Source organism: Asparagus officinalis, chromosome 6, assembly GCF_001876935.1.
Source record: "Asparagus officinalis chromosome 6, Aspof.V1, whole genome shotgun sequence".
Lineage (NCBI taxonomy): Eukaryota > Viridiplantae > Streptophyta > Magnoliopsida > Asparagales > Asparagaceae > Asparagus > Asparagus officinalis.
In genome coordinates, this window is record NC_033799.1 from 50,942,688 (window position 1) to 50,956,620 (window position 13,933).

Below are 13,933 nucleotides of genomic sequence, written 5' to 3' on the forward strand. Positions count from 1 at the left end.
CACGAGTACGATATGCGGTTGTTCCCTTCTCCACCATTCATCCATTTTTGTTGGTACCCTCACTTATTTATAATGTAGTATAGTATCTCGATTATTAGGGTAAACTTACACTGAAAAATAACGTATGCCATTCTAAACATAAGAAAACAAATGAAACAAACACCACCATTGCCCCAGAAGGAGAAGGAAAAAAAAGGAAAAGAAATCCGTCACCACAATAATTCACCTGCAGCAACAATATCAGCGGTAAAGAGCCATATATATGATAAGCCAAAGCATCCAAAACATGTATATTTAGAATTTGCTCAGGCAGCTTTTCCACAAAAAGAGAAGGGGCAATAGTAGAAACCCAGTTTGTGCTTAGTTACATTCCATCAACAAACATCACCGAGTCTCCTTAAGTCAGACAAAACACCAGAACATGAATGTGTGCACACACATACAAGCATCGATATACTCCCGTGCAAAACTTCAAACTATTCCCCAAAAAGCCAGAGAAAGGCACCTCCATTATGCACCAGCCCAAAAAATCATCCATTAACCTGCAATTTGGCACAAGTCACAGTATAACTCAAAAATTCCATGCTATAATCCATTCATATAAGTCACGACTTTCCTGACCAACGGTTAACTCACATTTCAAAATACACACTTCAGAAATTTCCAGGTTATGCATAATATTTGTAAACCTCAAAATCAGTAAAAAATGACAATGATTCGACACAAAAGTCACGGTTCATAATGAGTTCATGCTTCGCTACACAATGCCTAGCTCGCATTTCACAGTACACAATTCACAACTTTTCAGTTCTATGAAAAAAATTCCTGAACCCTCAAAATCAGTCAAAATGACAATGATCAGGCATTAGTTAAAACGAAATATACTTTGCTAGGTTAGGACCACTGGAATAACAAAATTCAGGCATAAAAATCCCTGAAATTGGATATAGGATTTTCAAATTAGATTAATTTTTAAGTCCAAGTAAAGAAAAACAAAAATACATTTAACTTTAACAAAAACAACCCAATGACAAATTCCCAATTTTCAGCATTTGAAACTTCAATCTGTACCTAGGTCCATAAACAAACAGGCAACATTGTGAATTTTTCGGTTCAATGAACAAACATGGAAACACCAATTAAACATAGAGAAAAATCTTGCTTTAAATGGGATATAGGGTTATTTTAAGTGGGAATCTTGAATCGCTCCCCTGTAGCTTCTTCCTGTTGAAGTATATCCTCAGTTCACCAGTCTACTATCAACCAACCCTTACCCAACCATACACGACAGAGGGAGAGACTGACATGACACACTGACTAGTGAAGAACTTGTACAGAACATCATGCATATAATTAATGTTTCAACTGCACAAAAAACAGTGGAAAACATATCATAACTACAAACTAGCATTCACCAATTGTTCAGTGGAACTTCAAAGATCACATAAATAGAGAAACATGAAACTATCTGAGGCTTTTCTATCAGAAAATGCAACAATGAGATTCTTCATCCCATAGTCATTCTGAAAATAGTTATTCACACCTTACCTGAAAGACTGAAACAAGTTCTACAAAAACTTTTCAAAATGGGTCATCATAGATACATATAAACTAAGATATTCTCATCTATGGCAAGGTAATAGCCCCTCATCACCCTCAAAACTATAAAAGGAAAAATGAAAAGAAGGTCGAGACAAAACTGAATAGGGTTCTGACCACCACATGGAGGAAGAGACAGGTGTGGGTGCAAGTGCCCGAGTCTCCTTCATCAAGACTTAATTTGTTCCAATACACAAATTCGTAAATTTAGTTTTGATGTAATTATAAAAGAGTAGAAAAATCTTTATTCAATTTTAGTATCTCATATTACTCCCAGGTTCGTCACAAAACTAGATTACATGAGGAATTATCTTTAAAATCTTTAACTCAAAGTTCAAGACAAATCTCTGTTTGTAGTGAAATAGATGATCAATCAATGACGCTCACGCTTCAATCTTGAGTCAATCAGTCAATGATCTTGATAGTTTCTCTCACCTTAGGATTTCATAAGCTAGTTCAATTATAGATGGCTTTCCTAACTAAGATGGTAAATGAGGAGTCAAGGAGGGCGGTAGGGCAGGAAGGAGGGAGAGAGCGTGAATCTTCTTGTATGGAAGAATCGCAATGGTTTTATTCTGGTCAATACTTCCAGTATGATGAGTATTTACTTAGAAACTCAATCTCCATGTCTTTCACTTTCACTAAACGTAGTCGTCAACAAGAAACCTAGTTAGATGGCATCTCCCTCAACTTAGGATTTCAGACGCTAGTTCAATTATAGATGGCTTTCCTAACTAAGATAGTGAATGAGGACGCAGGGAGGGCGGGAGGAACCAAGCGTGAATCTTCTTGCATGGAACAATCTCAATGATTGTAGACTGGTCAATGATTCCCATAACAATGAGTATTTACATAGAAACTCAATCTCCACGTCTTTCACTTTCTCTAACTATAGTTGTCAACAAGAAACCCAATTGATGGCGTCTCATGTATCTCACCCATGCTTACTTGTTGGATCAACGAAATCCCACTAGCCACAGCCCACGGGCATATCTTAATAGTACAGTTTGGGTTCAGATTCCTAATGAGGCTGCTGACTATCTAACATTTCCCACACACAAATTACAAGGAGTAATTTATAATAACAAATTTAAATGCTATTAGAAGAATCAAATTCATTAATTAAATGAAAGCATATCTTTAAACAAATAAAAATGTTTGTTTAATCAAATTCATATTTCTATTAATTTAATTTATTATATTTTGATATTCAATAATTATTTGGCAGATATTATTTGTAATTGAATTTTGATTTGGAGAATTTTAGAGAGAAAAAAACATGAATTTGAATTTGGATTCAAAGATGTTAAACATATACAAATGATTCATTTCCAGTCCTACTAACAAGGTAGCAAATCCCAATCATTCTAAGGGATTCATTGTTTATACTGATTAGTTAATAACTTAATACAATAATGTTATTTACTCCTATAGCATGAATAAATTGGAACCATAAAGAAAATTAACTAGTGTTCTCCTACAACTCTTCTTTTTTGACACAATACCCCTTGATGAGATGATGAATACTTTCCAAAAATAAATAATTTGAAGCAATATTAAATCATCACCCTCATAAAAAGTAAATCTAAGGAGCGAATCATTATGTCAACATTAAAAACAACTGCCTAAGGTTACTATAGGGCATTCCGTTAAGGGAATAGCTCACAAGAAATCCAACTATGCTAGCTAGAGTCTGTTGGTCACACAATATGGCAGGTAGTGGTAAGGCTGGGCAAATTTTGGTTCAAACCAATCAAGCTAGCTGAACCACCGGATCTTCAACCGTTCGATGCAATTTTTATGATGACTTTGGTTCTAGTCGGTTTAAGCTTTGTAACATCGGTATCCACCAAACCGACCGACATATAACCACTTCAAATGCATATATACATTAATGATGCCCATTTTGGAGGATATTGGAAAGCTTCCAAAGTTCAAGGCTGTAATAGAAAAGGCGAGGAATCTCACCGTGTTTTCTACTTGCATCATAGTACTCTTGCTTTGTTGTGCAAGTTTACAAATAGGAAGGAGCTTGTTCATTCGAAAGTTCCTGAAATTACACGATTTGCTACTTCCTTAGCCTTCTAGTGGAGAAGAAGCCGCAATTAGCCGGTATGATCTCTTCACCTGAATGAGGAGAACAGATGGACCAAGACAGTGAAAGGACTAACTACCAAGTCTATAGTCTAGTCCAATGTTTTCTAGAAGGACACACGGTTCAACAGCCATAACAAAGTTTCTATTCCAAACGTTTGGGGTTGGCTCTGGAAGGAAACACAGTTGTTGACCGAAATTTACGCTCCGTTTTCACGGAGGATTCTTGATGCGGAGAAAAGGTCTTTCATGGGTTTTGTTTATAGTATGCTAAAGGATGCGAAAAATGAGATAAAATCTGCTAGTAACAGGAAGGAGAGTGTACATTGACCAATTGTTGAGATTATTGAGAAGCATATAGCAAGGGAGGGAAACAATCCATTACATTTGGTAGTTTACTTTTTGAATCCCTCTTACTACTATAAGGATAAGACAGCTCACGAGACTAGAGCCACTAAGAGTCCTAGTTACCATTGCCTTAATGTTTTCTTCCTAGGGATGGATGAGGTGCAAAACCAGATTAAACAATTAAGTTTTGTTTTAAATATTCCCAACATAGCCGAATTATCAGGTCGATATATCCTTTTATAATGTTTTCCACAAAATGATATAGTCCCAATATCCTTTTATCGCTTTTGGCAATCTTTGGGTGATGCATACCCGAGATAGCCAATTTATCAGCTGATATATTGACCAATATATCCTTTTATATGACTTGTTGCAAAACAATACATTGTTTTTGGCAATTTTTGGGTGATATATCATGATTTTCCCGATATATCAAGTGACATTTCAGCCTCAAATGGTTGGCCAAAATGTTCCAATGTCGATTTGGACTTTTATTTGTTTTAAAAGATTGGTTAATTATCCTAAACATATATTATTTACATATTTGTATATGCTCACATTTCATGAGAAATGTTTTAGATAACATTTTAGAACATTATTTTATAAACGCACTCATCCGATACGACACTAACATTTACTACATATCCTCAATATTTATCAATATCTGCACTCCCATATGGATTTTGAGCATCTAATATTTTCCCGATATTTGATATTTAAACCTTAAGAAGAAATGTTACAGTGCAATATTTGTTGAGAAGATACTATATAAGTTACAACTATACTGATTATTTTGATCCGATTATAAATAACTTTTGTTTTAAGTAGTTCTAATCTTCTCGTAGATTATTAGTCAATTAATGTGCTACTTGCTAAATATATACTTGTTTCAAATTAATAGCACATTGGTGGGATAGCGTTGGAGAAAACGCACCTCATTTGAGAAAGATGCCCATAAAGAGCCAAAGATATTTAGTAAGACTAGCAGTTCCTTAGGTTGTAAGAGAAATTGGTGTGTTTTTTAGACGCTAATAGTCTCTTTCTCATCTAATTAGTAACAACTAGCAAGATCCATGATTTCCAATTTTATCTTCATTTGTAAAATATGCAGACAAATACAAAAAAGAGGAGCCAGCTAGACCCAAAAGACTAAATGATCTTGCATTTGTGTAGTTCAATAAAGAGATCATATAGAAAAGAGAAGAAAGAGCAAAGTGGCAAAAGTAAGAATGTGCTCCAAGCTAATGATGATTCTAAAGCGTTGCACTGAAAATTGGGTATTGTTAAGGAGAGGGAGAATGAAGAAGAAGAAAAGATCTATATGGGTAGCAGGCTTTTATGGGTGATTGTTGCAAATGCTAGTGGAGGCAAATGAAGACCCATGAAGGAGACACAACGCAATGAGGCATGCTACAAGGGCAATAATATAGCAGGAGAGCTCTTCTAGTGCAACAATTGATGAGGACGTGACTAACGAAGGGAGTAATGGAAAGGATGTGGATGAGGAGAGTAATGATGATGATGATTTTGAGGTTCTCTCCGAAGAAGAGTTGGATGCTAACAGCCATTATCAGGATGATGAGGAAGACTAGATGCATTGTTATTAGTTTATGAACTTTTAGTTTAGTTTGTGTTTAATTAACTTTTATTTTAGTACCTAGCTAATTTTGATGTATGGATTGAATATTTAAGTAGTTATCTAGTTATTGATTGTTCAATTGAATGTTTGTTGGCATTTTTGTAGTATATGTTCTATTGTTCATGAATTTATACATTTTAATGTATGATAATAATAAACATATGTTAAAAAAAATTCAAGAATGCATAATTCTGCATCATACCATTAATCAGCGCATAACCTGATTAATCATGACTTGTTCTCTGACCGCACGCATAACAAAATTGTGTTTTTGAACATTGACAGTATTCAACCATAAACTAATTTTCTAGTAACTTTAAAAAGCAATCATTCTTAGAATAGATAAGCTCATTGTAATCTGAATAATTTCTTTAAAAAAACTGAGAGACTAATATAACATATCTTGTAATTAGGTTAATAGAGGATAGACTGTATTATATGAAACTTGAGGATAGACTCTATGCAGTTCTACTAGAGCAATTGGGTTAATTTGAATAGTTTTGTAAAAAAAAAAACTGAGAGACCAATATGACATATATAGCATGTGGGTTAATTGCGGATAAAGACCCTATACTATAGCACAATTATGGATAGGCCCCCTACAATTCTATTGGTGCGGATAGAAACCTTGAGTGAACTTTTTTGACTCTTTTAATAGTAAAAAAAATCATAGGGGAGAATCCGCACTTAGGCAAATAGTACAAAGGGTCTACCCACACCACTAGGACTACAGGGTGTCTATCAACAATTAGGCAACGGCTGGGGCCTATCCACAAACAATTAACCCATCACAATTTGTCACCTAAACTTAATTAATATTCTATCAAAAGCTTATTCAATGAGCAACATATGATTTATAATAATTTTTTATGAATCAAAGGGTACTAGAAAAAAATAGGACAATTAAGTGAAAATATTTTGTTGTCTTTGTACTGTTATTTCTTTGCTAAACTATGGCTCTTGGTGTTTCCTACTTGTGTAGTAATGTATCATGTTGAAGTTGGTGTAGTTTTAGATATTGCATACTTTGTATAATGGTCAGTACAAATTTCACTCATACGCTACCAAAGATGTATAGGAAGATTGTTCACAAAGATTAAATGTCTTAACACCTATTGTGCCACATTTTTATTCCCTTCACATTTTTGTAACGGCGATCGTTTCTCCACCGTGGTGGCGTTGTCATCTCTAGGGAAGTTCATCATGTCTGATTTCGTCCTCGAGGGATGACGACGATGGCGACGAAGAAAAATAGGGCTTCTTGTTATGGGGACCATCGGCCCTTGGGTTAGGTGTTCTTCCTACTCCTTTGTAAGCTAATTGGCCCAAATCAATGTGCCCAAAGTTTCAATAGGTTCGATGAGTAAGGGAGGAGGATAAATTTACTAGAGATACGAACCGTCCAAGATCTTCAGGTTAAGGGATCCCTTTTGGTCCTTACGTTTACATTTTAGCCCGAAGGAACATTGTGTTTAATTTTATTTTATTTTGTTTTTCTTTTACAAAGCAATTGTGTATAGTGTTGAGTTGAGCTAAACTAATTTTGATATTATTAATACGTAGATACTATCAACCCAATTTTAAAATTCGGAACTTCGAAATAAACATCCAAAATGGTAGATATGATCACAGCATATGAACTATCTAGAAATAAAGTTCAAAAAGATTTCAACATCATTAACTCATGTATAGCATATGCCGTTAAAATCAACATTTCAGAAATTTTATAAAGTTGCTTAATTTTCACCTCTTGACATATGATTCAATACACATCGAAATCCTTTGAAAGTTTGTTTTTCTAAGTAGTTTCATGTTGGGTTTCAAATTTTATAATTGGATTGATAATATCTATTTGTTGGATACTATCAATAATAGCATAGCTCTACTCATTAGTGTTAAACATCTGTGTACTCAATTTTAAACAATTTTTTTAAGTTTTGTAAATATTAGAATCAATCTGTCAAAAATTGAATAAGAAGGATATATTAAATAGATTGGACAAAGATTAAGAACTAATAAACAAATATGTTAGCATGAAGTTTGATAAAAGAAGATTGATAAAAGAGTTGCGTATGCGTGTAACCTGTAGCTAAGTTAAATTTGTAGTCCAAAGAAAAAGAAGAACAACTAATTTTTCATGCAATCACAATTTAACATACAAATCCATTTCATTAAAATTTGTAAGTTTTCTATTCATATTTCATCCGAACTTAAAAGTAAAACTGTCTATAATACAATACTAGCATTATGACATGTGCAAATGTACGTGTAATAGAGACGAAAACTTACTAATTCTTATAAAAATTTACTTGGATAAGTTTTACTTTATCTTTTCATTGATTTTAGCATGCTTGAAGTTTAATTTTATTCAAAAATATTTTCCTGTACATTTGCTTCTACGAATGAAGTTACTCGATTATGACAATCTAACATCTTATTGTACTAAATATCGACTAAAAGTACTATGTAGAGTAAGTTTTCCACAATAAAAAATATATATAAATAGATTTAAGGAATTTGCATCAAAGAGTCATATTTTGCTAGACTTGCCATTACTCATTAACAAATTTGAAATTTGAAATATATCTAATCACCTTAGTATTCTTCCTGTCCAAGCAAGTTTCAATGCTGCTTTTCCATGTAGCCCAAAAGTACTACTAAAGGAGAATATAAATATAAAACTACATTAAGTTGACATTAATCTATGTGTGCGGGTTGGGTGGGTGTGCAGGCATGGAATGTGCATGGGGTCATGAAGGCAGGCCGGCATGACTACGTTCATGTGCACGCACGTTTAGGGGTATGTGTGTGTAGATCACGCACAACCTAATAACGTAAGCTTTACCATTATTAACTAATTTCTTACAATTATCTACTTCAGCTTCAAGCATCAATGGTTGCCAGTTAAATAGCTAATTTGCTGCTCTAATGTTTGCCAATTCCATAGATACCAAGGTTTTTAAATATCAGATATTGGGGAAATATCGGATGGCCAAAATTCATATCGGATTGCGGATATCGAGAAAATATCGGGGATATGTGGTAAATATCGGAATGCCATAATGAATGTTTGCATACATAGTATAATGCATTAAAATGTAATCTCAACATATGTAATAAAATTTAAGCATACAAAATATGAATAATATATGTTTAGGATCATCAACCTTCTAAAACAAATAAAAGTGCAAAACAACGTTGCAACATTCGATCTGCTTTTTTTAGGGCAAAATGTCATTTGATATAATGAGGAAATCTTGATATCTCGCCCAAAAATTCCAAACACAGTATATTATTTTGCAACAAGCTATATAAAAAGATATATTGGTCCACATATCGGCTAATATATCGGCCATATCGGGGATTTATCACTCAAAATAACCAAAAAGCGATAAAGGATATTTAAAGACCATATCGGTTGCGGCAAGCCCTGTAAAAGGATATATCGGATGATATATCGGGCCATGTCGGGGATATTTAAAACAATGATAGATACATCCTAACTAGTTAAAGGTTGAAGCTTCATCTTCTAACAATATGATCTGCTCAAACAACTTCAACATATCATTTTGACAAGATATAAAACGCAATTGCATTAACATTTTTTCTATTTGCATCTATGAGCACTTTGTTATTGAAGAAAACATTTCTACCTTTTTCTCTTCATTATAATTTTTAAACAGAACAATCAAAAATATCCATGCAAGTTTAAACAACATCTAAGACAATTTAAATTTTTGATGCTATGCGCTTACAAACAGATAATAATTAATAACATAATAGCTTTTGGGGTATTTTGACACAAATTTGGTTTATAAAATAACTGCATTATAAGAGAAAGACGAGTGTAAAGATTACAGAATTTGGTGAAGAAAGATCTATCATCCAAACAATCAGTATTTCATCTTTTTCACAATACCTTCCACATCAAAACGCATTCATAATATACATGTGTTCTTTGCACTTCAATACCCAAAGTTTCACCCTCTTTTAATTTTGACACCTGAAATTCTACTTTAATGATTTGATGCTCCAAAGTGCAAAAACATTGACGTTAATTTTAATCAAGAATATCAACATAGAAAAGTGAGGAACAAAGCTAAGGCTTTGAGTTTGGGGAAAGTGAGGAACAAAGTTAAGGCTTATGGGTATCGAATAGTCAAATTATCATCAACTTGATGGGGTAGCAAAATTAAAAAAAAGGATGAACCTTGTGGCATCAAATTGGAAAAATAGAATTTAATCAAAATTGAAAAAGAATGAACCTTTACAATATCAGATAGTCAAAATAGAACCTCAGGGTACCAAAATTAAAAGAGGATGAAACTTTGGGGTACCAAATTGCCAATGTAGGACTTCAGGGTACCAAAATAAAGAACAGGACAAAGCTTTTGGGTATTAAAGTGTTAAATAAGCCTAAACATAACCACATAAAAGATATTTATACAAAAAGATGGATCTATGCTTCTCTTCTAATATTTTCCTTTCGTGCAGGATTATCAGAATTAACCTAGATAAACATCAGCATGCACTAATAAATCACATTGGTCTCATGCAAAACAAGAGGCCACTGCAAAACAATTTAAAGTTTACTTAATCATACCTAATCATCATCTACGCGCTTTCTCTTTAGCCCACCAAGCAGGGTGCTGCAAATCTCCAAGTACAGCTCATGTGATTGAGCTTCAATCTTCAACCCCTCTTCAAAATGCGCCATCCATTTCTTCTCTAAAGCCGCCGCCTTCGATCTGTCCAAAAACTTCAAGCCCACCTCCAATGTTGCAATCGGAAGCCCTAGCTGCTCCCAATATTTTCTAGCCTGTCCACTCAAGTACATAAAATAACCATCAGCGACATCCTCATTCTCCTCCTCGTCGTCCTCCTCCACCTCCTCCTCATTCTCGTCCTCCTCCTCATCACCGTCATGGACATCATCTGCATCATCGCCAGCATCAGCGGCATTAGTAACAACATCCGTCACCGCCTTCTTCGTCTCGGTCGTCTTCTTCTTCTTCTTCGTCCCCGCCTCCTCCTTGTCCCAAGCCCTAGCCGAGAGATCGAAGAACGCCCGGTCAAAGTCAGTGGGGCCCACTCCGTCCTTGCAGGCCCTACGATACTTCTCCTTCAGAGACCGGAACCGACTATAGAGGTGGTCAACAGAGCGGAGCTCCTCGTGGAGAGAGCCCTTGAGGGATCTGAAGACGGGATCCATGGTGGTCGGGGTCGGGATGCTCCCACCGTTCTTGGCTCTGAACTCGATCACCGCCTTTAGGATCTTGATCGCGTCCTCTTGGGCGTTTTCGTCGGACTTGGCCTTGGCTCCGGCGGCGCCGGCGGCTTGCGCTTGGGCGGATGCTGGTGGTTCTGGAGACATTTCGCTGGCCTTGGCTTTTGGACATCGGATGGGAGGTGGAATGAGGTGGAATTGGAGGAGTTAGGGTTTTAGTTTTTAGGGCTTTTGGATTTAGGCCGTGCCGTGTCCATGACTGAAATGGGCGAGATAAAGGACTGAGTTAATTAAAGGGGTGAGCATAGTTCGGTTCAAACCGAACAAACCCACCGAAATTTGATCATTTTTTATTAGAATTCGGTTCGGGTTGGGTTTGAAGCTTTTTCAACCCGAACCAATCGAACCGATCGAATTGTATTACTTATTCTAATTACTATTTGTATCTGCTTAAACTCAACTCATTATAGTTCATATAGAGTTAATTCGCTGCAGCTTGATATCTTTTTTTTTCACGCTACTTAATAGCGATAAAATACTCCAACAACGGTGTCCTCTCCAATTCTAGGGCTTCTCATTATTTCTAGTTCTCTATCCTCGCTATTACATATTCGCTTTTTCTACTTTGGACCAATCCACTTTGGAGGTAAGAAACTTAAACCATAATGTTTATTCTAACCTTTTTCCTAATTTTTCTCCTCGATTGATATATTTTTGGATCAAACTTCTCTTTGGATCGGACTTATAATTTTATAGAAACTATATCAACATCCAAGTTATTACATATTTTTTTATTTACTTTGTCTATCAGATTGAGATCACTTTAATTCTTTATGTAAGTTTTCTCTAAAAAATTTATGTAATCTTTGGTAGGAATTAGATTTTGATTTCTACATCTAATATTCGGTAGCATTTAATAGTTTATAAATTTCAATAAATTAAAGTGTAAGAGACTTATTTCTTCGTCAACAGAGTAGAGGTGAAATTAAATTTAGACATAACATTTGTACCCAAGTAAAAACCGAACAAACCGACCCGAACCGTACCGAACCGACTTGAATCGCTTTGCTTCGGTTTTGAATGATAGGCTGTTCAGTTCGGTTTGGTCAAATTTAGCCAAAAACCGGACCGACCAACCGATTGCACAACCCTATAAGTTATTATATTAGTACTAGTTTCAGACCTATCCGATGCACAGTGTTATTTAGTATTGAGCTTATTAATTTTAAATTTAAAAAAAAAAAAAGTGTCACTAATTTTTAAAATTATATGTTACAAAAAGGGAAAAAAAATGAAATCGCAGATATCCATAATTCAATGAAAGAAATATATCATTGAATTAATAGTGCATTATGGTGCAAGTCTTATATGTTTTTGTTTTTTTACTCGTGTGTTGCATATACAATGTCGTCATAATTGTAACACTATAAAATTATGATTTAAGTAATTGTTCTTTTGGTTCAACTTTAGAAGTTGTAATATATAAATTAAAAATACCACTATTTAGCGTTAGGGAACCAGTTTTATGGAGAAAAATGTTTAAGGAACCAGTAAAATAATAATATTGTAGCATGTCTTCAAATCATATTTCTGGGATGAATCGAATCAAAATTTTTGGATGAGATACACTAATTGCAAATACTCAATACAAACAGATGTGTAGGCGTGTCCATCCAGGTCCTGGCCGGGCAAAACCGGAGCCCGGACCCTAGCTCGGTTGCCCTAGGCCGGGTCCGGCCCGGCCCGGTTTTTTATTTTATTTTTTATTTTTTTAAAATCTCTTTAAAACTCTAATTTTACATAAAAAAATTACACAAAATTTTAATAAAAAAGAATAATATTATTAATCACTTGAAATTACATAAATTATAAATACAAAAAATTATAAAAAAGACAGATGATAAAAATAACTTCTTTATTAATAATCAGTAAATCCTTTACAAGTATAAATTTATTTCGGAATTCGTCGCATCACAATAAATGAGTACATCCCAACTAGGTTGACACCTACTCACTTATATTACTATCATTTGTAACAGTTTCTAAAATAATTTATTACAAAATTTAACTAAGAAATAAAAATTACAATTTGATGAAATTATTTAATTTTTATATCTATCTGCTAGTCCTAATTCTTCAAATTTATCGATGTCTTGCGTTCTCTTCTCGTACCTCCACTAATCTTATAAGCACATCACCATCTGTACAGTATACGGATCTAATGATGTCCTGTGGTAGTCGATCAAACGTGCTGCTGTGCTGAAGGTGGATTCCGAAGCTACCGTCATAACATGCACTGTTAATAAGTCACGAATCATGGTGGAAAGTATAGGATATGAAAACCCCCTCTATTTATAGAGGCAGCCCCTAGACAAATGACCAAAATATCATCACCGTATGATTATTTTTAGGGGCAAAAACGTGTCAAAACAGCCATTTTGACCGTTACGGCCTAGACGGCGCCGCCAAAACGGTCATAATTTTGTGACCGTTGGGCAAAAACAGTCACATTCTGTGACCGTTTATGTCAGCCGGGCCGGGCCACACCCGGCCCAGCCTCGCCTGGCCCCGCTTTTCCTGCAACGGCTCACCTTAGGTGATTGTTGCGCACCGGACCGGCATCGCGCCGGGCCACCGGCCCGGCTTATTTTGCCCGGACGATTTTCTCGTCCGGTCGTGTCGGGCGTCGATGGCGGCGGCCCGTACCCGGGCCCCGGAACACCGGTCTAGTCCGGGTTTCCGAGCTAATCCCGAGCTGGGCCCGGCCGACGGGTCATGTTTGGCCTTCTTGTTTTGATGATGATTTACAAACAATTACTACTAATGTGTTTGTCTAGTGTTTGTGCATTCCTATGTATTGTAGACAAACAACGTTGTTGGAGGATGGATGGATTGCGCCATAACGATAATATCAAATGAAGGTTGGCGGAATTGTGGAGTGAAGCAACGTACAATTCAAGTTAAAGATCAAGTTCAAGCTTCATCTGCAAGTGTACCAAGTCAAGCTTAATTGAAGATCAAGATCA

The 13,933-nt window shown here is 35.4% G+C and overlaps 1 protein-coding gene across 1 annotated transcript; it reads right to left on the reverse strand.

The window, feature by feature from the left end:
* On the reverse strand, positions 241-11,080 carry LOC109844989. Its single transcript, XM_020414173.1, has 2 exons — positions 10,284-11,080; positions 241-542 (listed from the first exon to the last, which is right to left on the reverse strand). The coding sequence occupies exon 1, from the start codon at positions 11,052-11,054 to the stop codon at positions 10,284-10,286; it is 771 nt and encodes a 256-aa protein (XP_020269762.1). The 5' UTR covers positions 11,055-11,080; the 3' UTR covers positions 241-542.